The 23,060-nt window shown below is 45.4% G+C and overlaps 2 protein-coding genes across 2 annotated transcripts in view; both read left to right on the top strand.

Moving 5' to 3' along the window:
* Nucleotides 1–1,878: 1,878 nt before the first annotated feature.
* LOC138646103 (uncharacterized) lies at nucleotides 1,879–2,976 on the top strand. The gene has a single exon (XM_069735568.1). The coding sequence runs from the start codon at nucleotides 1,879–1,881 to the stop codon at nucleotides 2,974–2,976; it is 1,098 nt and encodes a 365-aa protein (XP_069591669.1).
* Nucleotides 2,977–3,527: 551 nt separating this feature from the next.
* The window catches only part of KLF7 (KLF transcription factor 7), a 218,772-nt gene continuing 199,239 nt past the window's right edge, over nucleotides 3,528–23,060 (top strand). The window contains exon 1 of the mRNA XM_069733701.1: nucleotides 3,528–4,021. Coding sequence (XP_069589802.1) covers nucleotides 3,920–4,021 — 102 coding nt within the window. The 5' untranslated portion in view covers nucleotides 3,528–3,919. The remainder of the gene's footprint in view (nucleotides 4,022–23,060) is intronic.

The following is a 23,060-nucleotide window of genomic DNA, read 5'->3' as shown; positions in this document are numbered from 1 at the left end:
GTGGAGACACAGGGGCAGATTGTGGAGTCAGGAGCAGATTGTGGAGACACAGGGGCAGATTGTGGAGACACAGGCAGATTGTGGAGTCACAGGGGCAGATTGTGGAGTCAGGAGCAGATTGTGGAGACACAGGGGCAGACTGTGGAGTCACAGTGGCACATTGTTGAGACACGGGTAGATTGTGGAGTCACATGAGCAGATTGTGGAGTCACAGGGGCAGATTTTGGAGACACAGGGGCAGATTGTGGAGTCAGGGACAGATTGTGGAGTCACAGGGGCAGATTGCGGTGTCACAGGGGCAGATTGCAGAGTCATGGGGGGCAGATAGTGGAGTCACAGCGGCAGATTGTGGTGTCAGGGGCAGATTGAAGAGGCATAGGGGGCAGATGGTTGAGTCACGGGGCAGATGGTGGTGTCACAGGGGCAGATGGTGGAGTCACTGGGGAAGATTGTGGAGTCAGCAGGGCAGATGGTGGTATTACAGGGGCAGATGGTGGAGTAACCGGGGCAGATGGTGGAGTCACAGGAGCAGATTGCAGAGTCATAGGGAGCAGATGGAGTCACAGGGGCAGATGGTGGAGTTACTGTGGCAGATGGTGGAGTTACTGTGGCAGATGGTGAAGTCACTGGGGCAGATGGTGGAGTCACCGGGGCAGATGGTGGAGTTACTGTGGCAGATGGTGAAGTCACTGGGGCAGATGGTCGAGTCACGGGAGCAAATTGCAGAGTCATGGAGAGCAGATGGAGTCACCGGGGCAGATGGTGATGTCACCGTGGCAGATGGTGGAGTCACTGGGGCAGATGGTGGTATTACAGGGGCAGATGGTGGAGTCACTGGGGCAGATGGTGGAGTCAATGAGGCAGATGGTGGTATTACAGGGGCAGATAGTGGAGTCACAGGGGCAGATTGCGGTCTCACAGGGGCAGATTGAAGAGTCATAGGGGGCAGATGGTGGAGTCACGGGGCAGATTGAGTCACTGGGGAAGATTGTGGAGTCACTGGGGCAGATGGTGGATTTACTGGGGCAGATGGTGAAGTCACTGGGGCAGATGGTCGAGTCACGGGAGCAAACTGCAGAGTCATGGGGAGCAGATGGAGTCACCGGGGCAGATGGTGGAGTCACTGGGGCAGATGGTGGTATTACAGGGGCAGATGGTGGAGTCATCGGGGCAGATGGTGGAGTCACTGGGGCAGATGGTGGTATTACAGGGGCAGATAGATGGTGGTCACTGGGGCAGATGGTGGAGTCACCGGGGCAGATGATGGAGTTACTGGGGCAGATGGTGGTATTACAGGGGCAGATGGTGGTGTCACAGGGGCAGATGGAGTCACTGGGGAAGATTGTGGAGTCACCGGGGCAGATGGTGGTATTACAGGGGCAGATGGTGGTGTCACTGGGGAAGATTGTGGAGTTACCGGGGCAGATGGTGGTATTACAGGGGCAGATAGATGGTGGTATTACAGGGGCAGATGGTGGAGTCACCGGGGCAGATGGTGAAGTCACCGGGGCAGATGGTGGTATTACAGGGGCAGATGGTGGAGTCACCGGGGCAGATGGTGGTATTACAGGGGCAGATAGATGGTGGTATTACAGGGGCAGATGGTGGAGTCACCGGGGCAGATGGTGAAGTCACCGGGGCAGATGGTAGTATTACAGGGGCAGATGGTGGAGTCACCGGGGCAGATGGTGGTATTACAGGGGCAGATGGTAGAGTCACCGGGGCAGATGGTGGTATTACAGGGGCAGATGGTGGAGTCACCGGGGCAGATGGTGGTATTACAGGGGCAGATGGTGGAATTACAGGGGCAGATGGTGGTGTCACTGGGGAAGATTGTGGAGTTACCGGGGCAGATGGTGGTATTACAGGGGCAGATAGATGGTGGTATTACAGGGGCAGATGGTGGAGTCACCGGGGCAGATGGTGAAGTCACCAGGGCAGATGGTGGTATTACAGGGGCAGATGGTGGAGTCACTGGGGCAGATGGTGGTATTCCAGGGGCAGATAGATGGTGGTGTTACAGGGGCAGATGGTGGAGTCACCGGGGCAGATGGTGAAGTCACCGGGGCAGATGGTGGTATTACAGGGGCAGATGGTGGAGTCACCGGGGCAGATGGTGGTATTACAGGGGCAGATGGTGGAGTCACCGGGGCAGATGGTGGTATTACAGGGGCAGATGGTGGAGTCACCGGGGCAGATGGTGGTATTACAGGGGCAGATGGTGGAGTCACCGGGGCAGATGGTGGTATTACAGGGGCAGATGGTGGAGTCACCGGGGCAGATGGTGGTATTACAGGGGCAGATGGTGGAGTCACTGGGGCAGATGGTGGAGTCACTGGGGCAGATGGTGGTATTATAGGGGCAGATGGTGGAGTCACCGGGGCAGATGGTGGAGTCACCGGGGCAGATGGTGGAGTCACTGGGGCAGATGGTGGAGTCACCGGGGCAGATGGTGGTATTACAGGGGCAGATGGTAGTATTACAGGGGCAGATGGTGGTATTACAGGGGCAGATGGTGGTATTACAGGGGCAGATGGTGGAGTCACTGGGGCAGATGGTGGAGTCACCGGGGCAGATGGTGGTATTACAGGGGCAGATGGTGGTATTACAGGGGCAGATGGTGGTATTACAGGGGCAGATGGTGGTATTACAGGGGCAGATGGTGGTATTACAGGGGCAGATGGTGGTATTACAGGGGCAGATGGTGGTATTACAGGGGCAGATGGTGGTATTACAGGGGCAGATGGTGGTATTACAGGGGCAGATGGTGGTATTACAGGGGCAGATGGTGGTATTACAGGGGCAGATGGTGGTATTACAGGGGCAGATGGTGGAGTCACTGGGGCAGATGGTGGAGTCACCGGGGCAGATGGTGGAGTCACCGGGGCAGATGGTGGTATTACAGGGGCAGATGGTATTACAGGGGCAGATGGTGGAGTCACCCGGGCAGATGGTGGTAGTACGGGGGCAGAGTGAGGCACATGATAGCACACTAGTCCCTTCCTCAGCGCAGCCAGTGGAGACCGCTGCGCGTTATACAGCAGCTTATGGAGACACCGCTTGCCACATAACAGTCCTGCTCCATCACTTCCTACGTAACATCCACTTCCATGCACGCATTCACACAGCATTCTAGGGAAGCACAGTGCGTTTGTGAGGATGCCGGAGACGATAGTGGAGTCACACAAGCCGAGCTGTACAGGACGAATAGCTCCGGCTCCGCATCCATCCATTTGCGCCCGTACTCTGCACACTTCTGCTGCTTGGACGCTCCGGCCGCTGCTTATATAGACCTCTAAAAATAGCTCTCCTTACACTGCCTTGTAAGGCAGCCTAGAAGTTTTCCCGCCAGCCAATCAAAACGCTTGTTTGTCATACACCCCGCCCACTACAGAAATCTCTGGTGTCTAATTGGTCCATAGCACTGTCACATCCCTCTGCTTCACTAAGACACGCCTCCTCCCTCCCTGTTTTCCTTACATGGTCACATGCTCTACTAAGTGGCAGATTTTTCCAAGAAATTTTTCGCGCATGCGTATCTTGACTATACAAGGGAGGAGGATGAGTAAGGTAGAGGGGAGGAGTTTACTCATCTGCCAGATCTGGAGGAGGAGGAAGAAAGTGTCTTAAGCAGCAAAGGGGGGGAGAGGGGGCTAGAAGAGAGGAGGAAAAGCTGGAGCGCTTCTTCCCCACCTCCTAAGCAGAGAGCACAGCACGGAGATGACAAGCCCGTGTCAGTGAGGCGCATCCCTCCTCCTGGTCCAGCCGCACACTGGCTCCGCACACTCCGCTGCCGGCCAGTGACTGAGCAGCACCCTCGTGTACCGCTGCTTCCCCTGACTGTGCGCAGCGGTGATCGGACAGTGGATCTAGCCGGAGCCGGCACAGGATTACCCGCTCAGCCTCCCCGCCTGCAGCCATGGATGTTTTGGCGAGTTACAGCATCTTCCAGGAGCTGCAGATTGTGCACGACACGGGCTACTTCTCAGCAATGCCGTCCCTGGAGGAGAACTGGCAGCAGGTGATGGTCACACTCCCCCCGCACACTGCTGGCCCGGGGGCGGCCCGGGGGTCTCCAGTCTGCAGATCGCGGACACGGTGCCTGCTGGGCAGCGCCATCCCGGGACACTACATCAGATGGTTCCTTACAATGGCGTGAGCTCACCACACATGTGACCCGACACTGCTGACTGGCAGACTGTACAAGCACACATCATACACATCATACACACACTGTACACACACTGTACACACACTGTACACACACTGTACACACACTATACACACACTGTACACACATGTGACCCGACACTGCTGACTGGCAGACTGTACAAGCACACATCATACACATCATACACACACTATACACACACTGTACACACACTGTACACACACTGTACACACACTATACACACACTATACACACATGTGACCCAACACTGCTGACTGGCAGACTGTACAAGCACACATCATACACATCATACACACACTGTACACACACTATACACACACTGTACACACATGTGACCCGACACTGCTGACTGGCAGACTGTACAAGCACACATCATACACATCATACACACACTGTACACACACTATACACACACTGTACACACACTATACACACACTATACACACATGTGACCCAACACTGCTGACTGGCAGACTGTACAAGCACACATCATACACATCATACACACACTGTACACACACTATACACACACTGTACACACATGTGACCCGACACTGCTGACTGGCAGACTGTACAAGCACACATCATACACATCATACACACACTGTACACACACTATACACACACTGTACACACACTATACACACACTATACACACATGTGACCCAACACTGCTGACTGGCAGACTGTACAAGCACACATCATACACATCATACACACACTGTACACACACTGTACACACACTATACACACACTATACACACATGTGACCCAACACTGCTGACTGGCAGACTGTACAAGCACACATCATACACACACTGTACACACACTATACACACACTATACACACATGTGACCCGACACTACTGACTGGCAGACTGTACAAGCACACATCATACACATCATACACACACTATACACACACTGTACACACACTATACACACATGTGACCCAACACTGCTGACTGGCATACTGTACAAGCACACATCATACACACACTGTACACACACTATACACACACTATACACACATGCGACCCGACATTGCTGACTGGCAGACTGTACAAGCACACATCATACACATCATACACACACTGTACACACACTGTACACACACTATACACACACTATACACATCATACACACTATATATACACACACTATACACACATGTGACCTGACACTGCTGACTGGCACACTGTACAAGCACACATCATACACATCATACACACACTGTACACATCATACACACTATACACACATCATACACACATCATACACATCATACACACACTGTACACACACTATACACATCATACACACTATATATACACACACACTATACACACATGTGACCCGACACTGCTGACTGGCACACTGTACAAGCACACATCATACACATCATACACACACTGTACACATCATACACACTATACACACATCATACACACTATACACACATCATACACACATCATACACATCATACACACACTGTACACACACTGTACACATACTATACACATCATACACACTATACACACACTATACACACATGTGACCTGACACTGCTGACTGGCATACTGTACAAGCACACATCATACACATCATACACACACTGTACACACATCATACACACACTATATATACACACACTATACACATCATACACACTATATATACACACATCATACACACTATACACACATGTGATCAACTCCCTGACACTGCTGACTGGCATACTGTACAAGCACACATCATACACATCATACACACATGTACACACACTATACACACACTATACACATCATACACACTATACACACATGTGATCAACTCCCTGACACTGCTGACTGGCATACTGTACAAGCACACATCATACACACACTATATATACACACATCATACACACTATATATACAGACACTATACACACATGTGATCAACTCCCCAACACTGCTGACTGGCAGACTGTACAAGCACACATCATACACACATCATACACATCATACACACACCATATATACACATCATACACACATCATACACATATCATACACATCATACACACTATATATACACACACACTATATATACACACATCATACACACACTATATATACACACATCATACACACACTATACACACACTATATACACACTATATATACACACTATATATACACACACTATATATACACACACTATACACATCATACACACATCATACATACACTATACACACTATATATACACATCATACACACACTATACACACACTATATATACACACAATACACACACTATATACACACTATACACACACTATACACATCATACACACATCATACATACACTATACACACTATATATACACATCATACACACACTATATATACACACTATATATACACACACTATACACACACTATATATACACACATCATACACACATCATACACACTATATATACACATCATACACACTATATATACACACATCATACACACACTGTACACACACTATATACACACATTATACACACATCATACACACTATATACACACATCAGACACACACTATATATACACACTATATATACACATCATACACTACATACACACTATATATACACACACATCATACACACACTATATACACACACATCATACACACACCATACACACACTATACACATCATACACACACTATATATACACACATCATACACACACTATATATACACACATCATACACACACTATACACATCATACACACACTATACACATCATACACACACTATACACATCATACACACACTATACACATCATACACACTATACACACACTATGCACACTATATACACATATACACACACTATACACATCATACACACACTATATATACACACACTATACACACATCATACACACTATACACACATCATACACACTATATACACATCATATACACACATGATACACACTATGCACACATCACACACACTATACACATCATACACACACTATACACATCATACACACTATATATACACACACTATACACATACACACTATACACATCATACACACACTATACACACATCATACACACACACTCTATATACACACCATACACACACTATACACACATACACTATACACACATCATACACACACACTATATATACACACATGATACACACACTATACACATCATACACACTATACACACATCATACACACTATATATACACATCATACACACACTATACACACATCATACACACAGTCTATATATACACATCATACACACAGTCTATATATACACATCATACACACAGTCTATATATACACATCATACACACAGTCTATATGTACACACCATGCACACAGTCTATATATACACATCATACACACAGTCTATATATACACACATCATACACACATTCTATATACACACATCATACACACTATACATACACATACAATACACACACTTTATATACACACATCATACACACTCTATACACACCTCATACACACACTATACACATCATACACACACTATACACACCTCATACACACACTATACACATCATACACACAGTCTATATATACACATCATACACACAGTCTATATATACATACATCCTATATACACACATCATACACACTATGTATACACATCATACACACAGTCTATATATACACACATCATACACACATTCTATATACACACATCATACACACTATACATACACATACAATACACACACTTTATATACACACATCATACACACTCTATATATACACACACATTATATATATATATATAGTGAGTGTATGAGATGTGTGTATATACATATGCTCACTATATATATTTGTACACTATATAAATATACCCTGTATAGATGAATAGATCCCATGCACTCGCTATGTATGCTATGTATGATGTACACACTGTGTCTTGCGCTGATTGTCTCCTTCCATGTGCTGCCCTCTTATACTGTAGCACAATGGGAGCTGGGAAGTCACTTCCAGTAATAGACAATAGAGTTGCCTGAATGGATATTGTCCTGTCCCCAGTGTTCTGGGTGATGGCTGCCCATGCTTCTCCCTGTATTGGGGATGGATTCATGAAATGCCCTTGATATTGGGCAGTCTGTGGTGCTGGACAGCGCTAATAACGTGTGATCCCATAGACATTGCTGACAAATGGTAGCATGTTAATAATGCCGGCAGCCCTGACACATGGAGCTTTACATGGCTGGTACCGGTGCTCCGGAGGAAACTTTGTGCTGCCATGCTTCTGGCTGTAGGATGGCATGTTGGGTGACTCTGATGCTGGAGACATTGTAGCCTGGATGTGGTGGTGACATTAACATGGCTTGTCATTGCCCTCATTTCTGGTGTCTGTGTGCACAATGCCATGACATATGCTCACATGTGGACTCATTCTGACAGGTTCTCACTTTCCCTAGTAAGACACAAGCCACAAGTTAGTAGGTCAGTGCTGTGAATCAGTGGCATATTAATGACAGTCTAGACAGCTTGGTGCAGGCTCATCTGTTGCCATAGCCAGCTAGCCCAGGGCACACTGTATGTGATACTTGGCTGCAGCTGTCCAGCCCCAGTACGAAACCAGAGCCGCGTGTGCACTTTAGAACAATAGATCAAAGTACAGTAGAATCCCCATGTAAGTCTGAAGAGTCATAATAACTGGAAATGCATGTGTCTGTGTGTCCAGTCATCTGCCCCAGCTGGTAATACCAGAGAAGGAAGCTGGGGAGATGCCTCTTCCTATGCATGTCTGTGTGTCTGGTCATCTGCCCCAGCTGGTAATACCTCAGAAGGAAGCTGGGGAGATGCCTCCTCCTATTCATGTATGTGTGTGTCCAGTCATCTGCCCCAGCTGGTAATATCAGAGAAGGAAGCTGGGGAGATGCCTCCTTATATGCATGTGTGTGTGTCTGGTTATCTGCCCCAGTTGGTAATATCAGAGGAGGAAGCTGGGGAGATGCCTCCTCCTATGCATGTATGTGTGTGTCCGGTCATCTGCCCCAGCTGGTAATACCAGAGAAGGAAGCTGGGGAGATGCCTCCTCCTATGCATGTATGTGTGTCTGGTCATCTGCCCCAGCTGGTAATACCTCAGAAGGAAGCTGGGGAGATGCCTCCCCCTATGCATGTGTGTGTGTCTGGTTATCTGCCCCAGTTGGTAATATCAGAGGAGGAAGCTGGGGAGATGCCTCCTATGCATGTATGTGTATCTGGTCATCTGCCCCAGCTGGTAATACCAGAGAAGGAAGCTGGGGAGATGCCTCCTCCTATGCATGAATGTGTGTCAGGTCATCTGCCCCAGCTGGTAATACCAGAGAAGGAAGCTGGGGAGATGCCTCCTCCTATGCATGTGTGTGTGTCTGGTTATCTGCCCCAGCTGGTAATACCAGAGAAGGAAGCTGGAGAGATGCCTCCTCCTATGCATGTGTGTGTGTCTGGTTATCTGCCCCAGCTGGTACTATCAGAGAAGGAAGCTGGGGAGATGCCTCCTCCTATGCATGGTGCTCCTGAATATGAGAAAATAAGCCTGAACCTGAAGGTGCCAGCTGCAGCGTTTGCTGCTGTTCTCACGGCGCTGCTTTCCACTGGCATCTCCACAGCAATGGTGGCCATGCAGCCATACTAGAGCAAGAGCCATGTTCCCTCTTGCAGATGAGATGTTACTTTTACGTGTGTTGTGGGTCATATGTGGTTGTTCTTCATGGAGACCTGGCTGTGAATGTGGAGTTTGGATGTGCTCCATGGAGCCTTGCATTGACTGTGTCCTCACTAAATAGAGGAAATTCTTGGAATTCCAGGACAAAACAAAGATTCCCGAGTTTTATTGCCTCCATCCATAGTCTATGAAGCTTCTCTCTTACCTCCGTTTAACCAGTTATGATCCATAAGGAGCTGGTTATTGTTTATGGATCTTTTTCCTTTTTGAACCATGTCTGATGTTCTCTATTATTTACACTTAAAAAAATGATCCGTTACGATAACCTTCCATTCTGCCTCTGAACGCCAGGATGAATAATTAAAGTAAGGCTCAAAGAGCATTGCCCTAATGTTTAATAATTCAACGCAAAATCATTTGCAGAACCATTAGTTTTTGAAGCCTGTGTATGGATTGGAGAGAAGCATTGTTTCATCATTAGCCTCGTTTCCTTCTATTACCTATTGAAAAAATAAGATTAAAGAAATGGCGACTTGAAAATGAGGATGAGCACATGGTGTATTCGTAAGACTGGTTAGCTCTGCCTCTGAACTCATGGCTGATATTCTCATACCAGGCGCACATGGTGGCCGAAATGAATACCTATTGACATTGTCTGAAGGAGGTTGCTCGTCTCATTTTGGTGGAAAGAGTGCAAGACTGTATAAAGGACCGACGTGAGGACATCCAATAAATAACTGATAGCAATTCATATTAAAATTATTAATACAATGTAGACTATTTCTATAACAGTAACAGTAAGTGTGTAAGAATATGGCTACATGGCACACTTATCGAATGCCGTGCCAATTCCTGCCAACTGGTCTGCAGACATGCCGGAGATTGCTTTTGTAACTGCTGGTGGCTTTGTGTTGTGATGTGCCTAGTGATAGGAGTGTTGGACGTCACTCACATAACAATAGGAAATGAGCACAGGTCACTCCTCATTGGACCCTGTCCAAACCTCTGGCCATGTCCTCTCATCCCGAGGTCTCCATGAATAACATCTTCTATGGTTAGAATTCAACAAGTAGGAAGGCTATTATGTTTCTGTTGTATTAAGACATGGACAAACTGAGTACAGGTCTTATTACTAAAGTTACAATAAAGCTAGGCATTACCTCTAAGACTGTGTTTGGATCTGTACCCTTCGAGGTAATGCAGTGATTGAGGTATTGCTGGAGGAACCACTATTGATCGCAGAGTTGGGCCTCGTCCACAAAGTAGAGCTGTAAGTGGGATGCTGTAGTAAGGCACATGGGAACCTCGTGGCTCAGCACTTTGTGTTCTGCTGTGTAGTGCTGTGTACAGGACTGTAAAATGGGGTATACAGTTGGATTCAGTTGTAAAGTGTTAGAAGTTAAGATGTATGAGGCTGGCATACAGTAGGGCCTGTTAGATGGGCGCCATATTATAGAGAATATGTCAGTAGGATTAGCCCTCCTAAGCCGCAAATATGAGCATGCAGGTCATGTGAAGCTGAATAAAGTGATACCTTGTTATCTATGATCTGATATCTTATTCCAGAGAAATCCACATTCTTCTTATATTTACATGACCTGTTCCAGGCTGTGGGGTGCACACTGATTTGCATAAGATTCTGCCTTCAGAGATTATTATAAATGAAAGAGGAGTAACCAGTAAGAGCCAAGTGATAGCACCGAACAGTAGAACTGAACTTTGTCTGCTTACAAAAATGTTAACAGCTGCAGCTCTCACAGCTCTGCTGTAGGGCAACATTATTGCAACCCTGTTGGCCTGTGAGATGGAAGCTGAAGCTGAGAGGAACCCACAGATGTGTAAAGTATAATGACACACAGCCCTGCAGTCAGATCAGGAGAGCAGTATACAAAAAAAGGTTGCACTCTATCGTGCTAAAGCATGTCAATGTGAAATATATGAAATATGAATAGCAACATGGCTTCTTAATATTAGGAAAAAAATGAGATGCTTTGCACATAATTTGGCCAAATCATGACTGCCCATCAATCAACGTCAAGGTGGTCTCAAATATCTGATGGGTTCCTATGTGTATGAATACCTCTCTTAGGCTGATGTATGAATTCCTGGGTGAATGTGGACACCTCTCTCAGTAAAGTCTGCATTTGTGGGTAGGTAGGAACCTGCTGTTGATCAGGAGAGCAGAGAGCGGCCATTACACCTCACACTGGTAACTCCTCCTTTTATTTAATATAATCTCTGGAGGAGATTCTCATGCAGATCTATGTCCGGCCCATAGTCCTGAACAGCTCCTTTACATATAAGTGAAACATGGATTTCTCCAGAATAAGACATCAGATCACTGATATCAAGGTGTCATTTTATTCAGCTTCCTATGACCTCCATGCCCATATAGACGGCTTAGGAGGGTTAATCCTAGATTATTGTCCACCGCTGCAGTATTTCAGAGGAGGCTGGTTTCCTAGACAAGGAGACAACACTTACAACATGTTTACTAATCCGCTGGCAAGCACGGTTCTGAAGCTGCCATGATTGCTGTATCTGGCCAGCTTCAGGGACCCTGTGCTCCACCGATGGTGCAGAGGCAAATTTAATTCTGCTATCAGCATGGCAGAGCGCAGAGCTCAGACCGGCGGTGAGACCATGCCGCGTGTCCGAAGTGTCAGTCTTTAGGAGTGCACTGTCCACTCGCTGATGAATGGAGATCAGCGCTCTCCTGAAGAATGAAGATTTTAACAACCATTTAGCTGCAATTTATAAAGAGTCCAGTTTTAAAGATGGTGTTTAGTGCAAATATTACAGGGATAGAAAAGAGCAGATGTAATGGTCTGTTCTTTCTACTTATCTTTCTGATCTACTACTGACTAAATAGGGTTAAAAATGTAATTACCGGTATGTGATTCTAGAAAAATACGTCTCAGCTATGTTGTGTCCAGTCCTGGTCTCAAGTAAAAAAAAAAAACATCAGAAATTTCAAGTATTTTGTTTTGTGGGATCAAAGCCTAAATATTGAATGAATTTATCACATTATATGAACTAATATACATTTTGGCAGGGTCAGCTACTTTTCACTGTGAAAACCTTTTTTCCGGACATCTGGGAGACAAAGACCTCCTAAAATGTGATCCTCATGACATGTCTAATGAATGTAATGTTCTTCTGGGCAGACCCCTATAATCACTGCTGATTTCTGTATACTGTACAGTATAAATCGTGACTCCATGGTCCTGCAGCACGTGGATAATACGAGCTTGTCTCCTACTGGAGTTAGAAGCCATGTTGGGTTTTAACGAGAGGTGAAGTTTTGTCCCACATTGCATACTATTTGTATTCAGCATGGCATTTATGAACATTTCTAGGAAGCATTTAATGGACAGCGTGGTGGCTCAGTGGTTAACACTGGAGTCCTGGGATCACATATACAGTGGGGCAAAAAAGTATTTAGTCAGTCAGCAATAGTGCAAGTTCCACCACTTAAAAAGATGAGAGGCGTCTGTAATTTACATCATAGGTAGACCTCAACTATGGGAGACAAACTGAGAAATAAAAATCCAGAAAATCACATTGTCTGTTTTTTTAACAATTTATTTGCATATTATGGTGGAAAATAAGTATTTGGTCAGAAACAAACAATCAAGATTTCTGGCTCTCACAGACCTGTAATTTCTTCTTTAAGAGTCTCCTCTTTCCTCCACTCATTACCTGTAGTAATGGCACCTGTTTAAACTTGTTATCAGTATAAAAAGACACCTGTGCACACCCTCAAACAGTCTGACTCCAAACTCCACTATGGTGAAGACCAAAGAGCTGTCAAAGGACACCAGAAACAAAATTGTAGCCCTGCACCAGGCTGGGAAGACTGAATCTGCAATAGCCAACCAGCTTGGAGTGAAGAAATCAACAGTGGGAGCAATCATTAGAAAATGGAAGACATACAAGACCACTGATAATCTCCCTCGATCTGGGGCTCCACGCAAAATCCCACCCCGTGGGGTCAGAATGATCACAAGAACGGTGAGCAAAAATCCCAGAACCACGCGGGGGGACCTATTGAATGAACTGCAGAGAGCTGGGACCAATGTAACAAGGCCTACCATAAGTAACACACTACGCCACCATGGACTCAGATCCTGCAGTGCCAGACGTGTCCCAATGCTTAAACCAGTACATGTCCGGGCCCGTCTGAAGTTTGCTAGAGAGCATTTGGATGATCCAGAGGAGTTTTGGGAGAATGTCCTATGGTCTGATGAAACCAAACTGGAACTGTTTGGTAGAAACACAACTTGTCGTGTTTGGAGGAAAAAGAATACTGAGTTGCATCCATCAAACACCATACCTACTGTAAAGCAAGGTGGTGGAAACATCATGCTTTGGGGCTGTTTCTCTGCAAAGGGGCCAGGACGACTGATCCGGGTACATGAAAGAATGAATGGGGCCATGTATCGTGAGATTTTGAGTGCAAACCTCCTTCCATCAGCAAGGGCATTGAAGATGAAACGTGGCTGGGTCTTTCAACATGACAATGATCCAAAGCACACCGCCAGGGCAACGAAGGAGTGGCTTCGTAAGAAGCATTTCAAGGTCCTGGAGTGGCCTAGCCAGTCTCCAGATCTCAACCCTATAGAAAACCTTTGGAGGGAGTTGAAAGTCCGTGTTGCCAAGCGAAAAGCCAAAAACATCACTGCTCTAGAGGAGATCTGCATGGAGGAATGGGCCAACATACCAACAACAGTGTGTGGCAATCTTGTGAAGACTTACAGAAAACGTTTGACCTCTGTCATTGCCAACAAAGGATATATTACAAAGTATTGAGATGAAATTTTGTTTCTGACCAAATACTTATTTTCCACCATAATATGCAAATAAAATGTTAAAAAAACAGACAATGTGATTTTCTGGATTTTTTTTTCTCAGTTTGTCTCCCATAGTTGAGGTCTACCTATGATGTAAATTACAGACGCCTCTCATCTTTTTAAGTGGTGGAACTTGCACTATTGCTGACTGACTAAATACTTTTTTGCCCCACTGTATGTTCTCCCCATGTCTGAATGGGCTTTTTTCCAGCTAGTCCAGTTTCCTTCCACACTCCAAAGACACACTGATAGGAAATTTAGCCCCAATGGGGACAGTGATGTATGTGAAGCCCTGTGGAATATTGATATAATGCTTACTATGTATGTGGCCACTGTCAGGGTAAATTGTAAGTCATTTATGATTATTTGTAAACTGCATTTCCTATGGCAGAACTCTCATTGTACCATAGGGTTAACTACAGTAGAGCTGATAAAGGAACTGTATATTCTCCATCAGACTGCAGCGCTAATAATGACATTTGTAGTCTGAATTCTCCACTAGTTTCCTGATAGATCAAATGCAAAAAGCCGGTTGGATCATGTCAGACTCTTGGAGCCAACGTGTAGCCAGTGGTTGCCCCTCACTCCAAATTGCTGCAGTGCTTTAAGCAATATGTCCCTATTATGATGGAAAACAAGATGTCCTATCTTTATTAAAGGCATGGGATTTCCATCTGGCACACTTATCGCTTAATTGCAATTTTCTGCTTTTCTGCACTGCCCTTGCATATGTGACCCTTACTAATTCCTTAGCATTGCTCTACCATGAAATAGGAGGAAGCCCTTCGTGGCCATGTTTCTTTGTATCACCCAAACACAAAAATAGGATGTAATATTCTCATTACAGAACTATTTGAACGAGGGATTTTCTGGCTCCGTTATTTTTTTACATTTCCTCCAGCATTAAATCAAATAATTTTTTTTCTGCGGTGTGATGTTGACAGGTAAAATTAGCTTCTAAACTTTGTAAATTACGTCATGCTTCTAGAAGGAAGTTTGTCCCTCAAGCCTATGGGAATGTAACAAATGTACCAAAAGGTTTGATTGCTGTATACTAAATGCAATGTATGGTATGTCCAAAAACTTCTACTCAAAGAAAAAAGCATCTTGTATGTTTTTACCAAACTCTATAGACACAATACATAACTGTTACCCCAATGAAGGTGATGATTGCTAGTGACTGATAGCTTGGATGGTCTGTCTTTTTTGACCAACAGTGTAAGTAGTCCATGTATACGAAAAAGGTCACAGCTAGGGATGGGCGAACCCCACTGTAAAGTTTGGGGTCCGTAACAAACAGCATACAACTTCTCTAATCAAAGGCTACTGCCAATCAAAAAGACTTACTGTGTTGGCACTTCTGGCTCAGTCACAGCCATGGCAAGTATTGGCATGGTTGTGATTGGCCAGCACACTCTGTGTAAAAAAAAAATAACCAGTGCAGGCAAAACAGACAGCTGCAGGCGTTAGCCCCCAGGAGTGAGCTTTATCTTGGCTTGTTATCAAAAAAGAGGTTTCCCCACTCCATTTTTTTCAATTATTTAAATAAATAATTAAAATAAAATGAGCTGAGGTCCCCCTTCATTTTTGATAACCAGCCAAGATAAAGCTCACCAGCTCTGCAACACCCCCTATAGAATGCCGGAGCGCTCGGCTGACCCCACATTTCTGGTGTGTCGGGGAGTCAGAGGACATACCGCTCAGATATCTAATGTCTATGGTGGCTATTTACAGAGTTCATCACTGGTTTTTTGTTTGTGAAATGGCTCTGAATTGTGTTTTCTACAATATACTGCTTTTCTGTTGTAGATTTTTTATTAATTTTTACTGTAATATTTGTGGATGTATCATATTTTGTGTTATAATGCTTAAAGAGATTATAGTAACCTAGTTTCTGCTGTTACTGTCATTTCATGGTTACCATAAATGATCCTATTTGCAGTGCACCGAATGTGAAATGGGGGCTTTGGTCTGCATATTCCACTAATATCTGTAAAGGGGATTCCTTCTGTAATCCCTGGCTTTATTCTCTTCCTTATAAATCTGCGTCAATAATTCCTGGCTCGCTGGAGAGTAGATTATTACGTGTAATGTCCAGTATCCTCCAACAGTAACCTCATACACCTTAGATCTGACTCTGGACCCGCTAGAGAAGTACAGCTTACTAACATGTTTGCATTGCAATATTAAATAGTAATGTGATTGTTGGATCCACTCGAAGGATGTAAATATAATATTTAACCAGGGTTGGACAGATTGCTGCCATTTATGAGCCAGTGAGGGCACGCTAGGCTCCATTGTGAGTGCTGCTTAATCAGCCAAAACAGTTATTATTTAGGACTATCAATTTCCCTTATCAATTTCTCTCATTTCCAAGTACAGGACTTCTCTCAGGCTTCACCCATTCTGTGGAAGTCACGGAGACAAAATGTCAGATGTCATCTAACTTTACCAATCACATACGTGCCTTAAAAACTGATTTCTTCAAGGAGGCTCCTGTCTCCTCAACATAGTCCATTGCCAATACACAGTATCACATAGTTGCAGATGTCTCAACTCCACACTGTCTTTAAAGGGGACTTGTCATGTCCCTTTTAGCATGTATTAACTGTCCCCAGTGCGTTGTTAGTGATGCGATGTGCACAATTGACACTTTTTTTAAATTAAAAACAGCTGTCTAGTCATGAGCAAAAAAAGCACTTTATATAGTCAGATCGTACCTGCTCATTTTGTCATAGGGGTGTGCTTCATTTCATTCAGTCACGGCTGTCGCGACTATTGCGATTGGAATGATGTTCTCGGGGTTGCGCCTACATCACTCAAATCTGTTTTGAAAAATCCCTCGCTTGCTCAGTGTATCGTGGAGCCATGCTTGCACAGTGTTGATCGGGGAGCCACGCATGCGCCGTGACGAGCGGCTCTGGCCGCACACAGTCAGTGAAGTTGGGTACTACACACAGCTTCAATGCGCATGCGTGGCTCCCCGATCATCACTGTGCAAGCACAGGATTTTTGAAAGTGGAATTGAGTGACGTCGGTGCAACTGCGGGAACGCCATTGAAATTGCGTGGGTTGCGACAGCCGTGACTGAATGAAATTAAGTGCACCCCGATGACTAAAATGGAAAGGTACATTCTAACTATATAAAATGCTTTTTACATATGATTAGACACCCTTGTTTAATGAAAAAAAGTGTTAGTGGTGCACATTGCATTACTATCAATGCACTGGGGACAGTTTACATGCTAAAAAGGACTTGACAGGTTCCCGTTTACTAGATACATGTGTAGAATCATTCTCTAATTTTATCTGTGTTGATAAAGTACAAATCCCTGATTAGACCGCACATGGAGTACTGTGTATAGTTTTGGGCACCAGTGCTCAGGAAGGCTATTATGGAACTAGAATGAGTACGATGGAGGGCAACAAAATTAATTAATGGGGTGGGGGAACTACAATACCCAGAAAGTTTAACAAAATTAGGATTTTTTACTCTAGAAAAAGACGACTGAGGGGCGACCTAATAACCATGTATAAAGGTACCTTCACACTAAACGACGCTGCAGCGATCAAGACAACGATCCGGATCGCTGCAGCGTCGCTGTTTGGTCGCTGGAGAGCTGTCACACAGACAGCTCTCCAGCGACCAACGATGCCGGTAACCAGGGTAAACATCGGGTTACTAAGCGCAGGGCCGCGCTTAGTAACCCGATGTTTACCCTGGATACCATCCTAAAAGAAAAAAAAACAAACGCTTCATACTTACCTTCCGCTGTCTGTCCCCGGCGCTGTGCTTCTCTGTACTGGCTGTGAGCACAGCGGCCGGAAAGCAGAATCCGTCATCGGATTCCATCTTTTGACCTCACGTTTCATCCGTTTTTTGCCAGATCCGTTGCTGTGCGTTTTTTCGACGGACAGAAAAAATGTTCCTATGTCCGTTTTCTCCGGACGCCGGAAAACAAATTTTCGACGGATTCGGCAAAAAATGGATGAAACGTGAGGCCATCCGTTGCAATCAAGTCTATGAGAAAAAAACGGATCAGGCGGCAAATTTTGCCGGATTTCGTTTTTTTTTAAAAATTCACCAGATTGTTTCTGACGGCAAAAAAATGATGTATGAAAACAGCCTTATAGTTGTTATTTGTAAAGCGCTATCCCATATAATGGCATTATATAACATTTACTAGATGGTGGCCCGATTCTAACGCATCAGGTATTCTAGAATATGCTTGTCCACGTAGTATATTGCATAGCCCACGTAGTATATTGGCCAGCCATGTAGTATATTGCCCAACCACGTAGTATATTGCCCAGCCACGTAGTATATTGCCCAGCTGCGTAGTATATTGCCCAGCTATGTAGTGTATTGCCCAGTGACGTAGTATATTGCCCAGCCACGTAGTATATTGCCCAGCCACGTAGTATATTGCCAAGTCACGTATATTGCCCAGTCATTTAGCATATTGCCCAGTTACATAGTATATTGCCCAGTGACGTAGTATATTGCCCAGCTAAGTAGTATATTGCCCAGTGATGTAGTATATTGCCCAGCCACATAGTATATTGCCCAGCGATGTTGTATACAGCACAGACACGTAGTATACTGCCCAGTCACGTAGTATATTGGCCAGTCACGTAGTATATTGCCCAGCTACGTAGTATATTGCCCAGCTACGTATGTAACAGGTTAAAAAATAAACATATACTCACCTTCCGAGGGCCCCTTGTAGTCCTGTTGCCTGTTTGCGGTGCACGCGGCAGCTTCCGGTCCCAGGGTTGGTATGAGCGCAGGACCTGTGATGACATTGCGGTCACATGACTGTGACGTCATGGCAGGTCCTTCTCGCATAGCATCCTTAGCACCGGAACCTGCCGCTTGCACTGCCGAGGACTCCGGAGGGTGAGAATAACCTTTTTTTTTTTAATTCTTATTTGTAACATTAGATCTTTTTACTATTGATGCTGCATACACAGCTGCGTAACCGGAGTGCGTTACACCACGCTCCGGTAACGCTGGCATTAACCCTGTGTGAGGGCTGACTGGAGGGGAGTATGGAGCGGGCACTGTTGCTGCAGCCAGACTGTGCCCGTCGCTGATTGGTCGTGGCAATGGTCGTGGGTGTTTTGCCACGCCCAATCAGCGACTTGGATTCCATGACAGACAGAGGCCGCGACCAATGAATATCCATGACAGACAGAAGGACAGACAGAAAGACAGAAGTGACCCTTAGACAATTATATAGTACATTATTTCTTTAACAGCCGGACAATTATACAAATAACTGCATTAACTAAAAAGAAATCACCAGTCATCTAATGTAGAGGTGCATTGACTGCATGGCTCTTGAAATTGACCAAATAAGAATTTCGATCCTTTATGAAGTTTCACTAATAAAGTTTTGCGCATGTATCTGAAAATAATTATTGAATCCAAATAGTTTTCAGAAATGCTTTAGTTTCCTGCCATCATTGCCTTCTTCTGTCAGCTGCTCTTGACCATATGACAAATGTGTGAATTTCTATGTATAACCTGCGGAATAAAGAGTAACATCATATATCCTTGTGTGTCAGCTGTTTGCTATTTTATGTATTTCACTATGTCCACCCACCTCTTCTGCCATTCAATCTAACTTTTTTGCCCGGCTCATTAATCTTTTTTTAATAGGTTTTTTAAATGAGAAGTTGAGTTTTCTCTATAGCTAGGTCTGTGGCCAAAGAGCGTGATAAGCACACTATAAGAAAAGATAATGCTTATAAATCTTGTCTCCAGTCCCCGCGCACTTGCCTGTAAGCGTAAAATTTAAATGAGGTAAAACAGAGAAAATAAAACCTGCCTTTTTCTATTAAGATCAAAGAATAAGATTGAAGGAGAAATTGATCACTGACTCTCCTACCACATCCACGTCAGGCGGTGGCTTTGCAGGTACGCTAATAGAGATCATTGATTTGCTCTGCTTACCATACTGCTAAATCAGATGTTTCTAACAGGGCACCACAATGGGCATTGCTTGGCTCTTGATCAAAGACAACAATTTACAGATATCTACGTGATCAGAATTAATGGAACTTTTTGAAGGAGACACAGAAACATTGATTCTAATTGACTCAAAAACATGGCGAGGACACTGAAAAGTAAGCACAGTGCACAGGTTTGGTCATTATTTTGCATCATATTTTGAATTTTTTAAGTTACCTTCAAGGCATTGCCCCCTTTCAACTATTTTTTTTTTAGCCCAGATTAGGGTCTTAAAAGATCAGGGGCCCGAGCCTCAAAGTATATGTAAGAGTATAATACTCTTACTATGCTACCTAGAAAGTAATAAGGTCACATATTTTTTTACCCCAAACAGTAATGTGCTCCTTTGAAGGTTATAATGCCCTATGTGCCCCCTTCATGTAATAATGAGCCCTGAGTGTCACCTTCAGCTAATAATGCCCCAGAGGCCCCCATAAATGCAATAATGTAAGCCCCCCCGCTCAGACAGCAGAAATATAGCGGGGGTCCCATGTCCACATAGGCCTGGCACCTTCATTAATATTATATTCACTGGGGGTCAATTTGAGGTCAGGCTATTTATGGTTAATGTATGTAAAAGCAGTCAGATCTGGTTTTGACTGGCTTTTTGCCCGCCTAAATTTTTGACAGTTGATTGGTTGTCAATCAGTTGCTGGGCAGAATTGGTTGTTATATATGCCTGGGCGCCGGCGTTGGATACTCAGATCGCCGGCGCTTGAAGAAAAGAAGAGACCTCACCGAGTGATGGAGAAGCTCCTTCAGGAACTCCTATCAAGAGCCGGCGGGGAGGACGGAGAGGATTGGCTGAGGAGCTGCTTAGCTATGAAACCTCCACTAGCAGCCTCCGAAGCCGTCTCTCCTCCTCCTGTTCCGGAACCAGCGGTGCCAGCTGCGGGGATTGAGACGGGAACTCCGGCCGCCGTGAGCCCTCCAGTGAGGACCAGAAGACAGAAGGCAGCTTCCTCCCCTGCTCCGCCTCCTGCAGCGTCCAGGCCCGGCCTGTCAGAGGAAAGCCAGAAGTCACGTCGCCGCTGCGCGTCGAAGTCTCGCAGCCCTCTGCGAGATTTCGGCGGCCATCAGCTGGGTGAGCCGTCCACGTCATAAGGAGCGGCCGGAAGAGCCAGAAAGGGCACCGGCCGTAAAAGCGCTGCGGTGCCCCTCTCCGCTGGCGCTCGGTCGGCTCCTGCGGCTGCTGCACGGGGCTCGAGGTCCGCTCCGCCCCCCCTGTCATCTGACGAAGAGGAGGACCATGATCCGAGAATCGCAAGGCAGCTGCGCTCGCCCCACTCTGCGGGCTGGAGCGCGGGCTGTGAAAAAGGAGGAAGACCGGACGACCGACCTGCGAGGGGTGAGGCTTGTAATATCCCCATGTCTGTCCCTCAGAACCAGTTAAGAGACTTAATTAAGTCCGTAGTAGCTGAAGCGTTAAGCGAGGCTAATAGCTCATCTCGGGCAGCAGCTTCTCCTGCTAATTTTCGCTCAGAAGCTCCTGCCCTTAGCATGCCTCCTATGAACCCGTTCAAGGAGGCTTTAACTTGTGAGCTTTCCCCTCTTGGATTCCATCTGAGCCCGTCTGTGAAGGAGCTCATTTGGAATAATCAATTTGTCGATCTGTTTTCATTGCTACCTAGTAGGGATCACCCCCCTAAGCCTGAGAAAAAAGATGACAAATCTGAGCACGATGACCCTAAACGTAGTATTAGGTCCTTTACTAACTGGGTCCAGGCGTTTGCCATCTATGCTGCCGTGTTGGGAGAGAAATCACCTAACCTTTGTAGTAGTCTCTGTCAACACGTCGACATTATTTTGGAGGCTTATAGGAATTTCGGTGGCTCCGCATGGCTCAGTTATGATGAGGCATTTAGACATAAACTGTCAGTTCACCCGGAGGTAAAATGGGGCTCCAAAGATATTGGGCTATGGATTAATCTAATGCTTCCTATGAGGAATGCTGTTGCTAGGCAGCCTGCTGTTTCTGTCAGCAAAAAAGGTGTGTGTTTTGCTTACAATGATTCTTTCTGTAAGTGGAACAATAATTGCCGTTTTCGGCACGAATGTTCTTTCTGTGGGAATTCCCACTCTATGTCCAAGTGCTTTAAAAAGCAGGCTGCCCAGCAATCCTCTAAGGAATCAATTTCAAAGGGCTCAATCGCCAGTGAGGCTGGGAAAAATGGTCCACTGGCTAAGCCAATACCCAGACAGGGAGATCAGTAATTTACTATATGACGGTTTCTCGTTAGGTTTTCGTGTTCCTCAATTCAAGGGTTCTGGTTGTTTTTTAG

This window comes from Ranitomeya imitator, chromosome 7, assembly GCF_032444005.1.
Source record: "Ranitomeya imitator isolate aRanImi1 chromosome 7, aRanImi1.pri, whole genome shotgun sequence".
NCBI lineage: Eukaryota > Metazoa > Chordata > Amphibia > Anura > Dendrobatidae > Ranitomeya > Ranitomeya imitator.
This window is presented reverse-complemented; position numbering and strand designations above follow the sequence as displayed.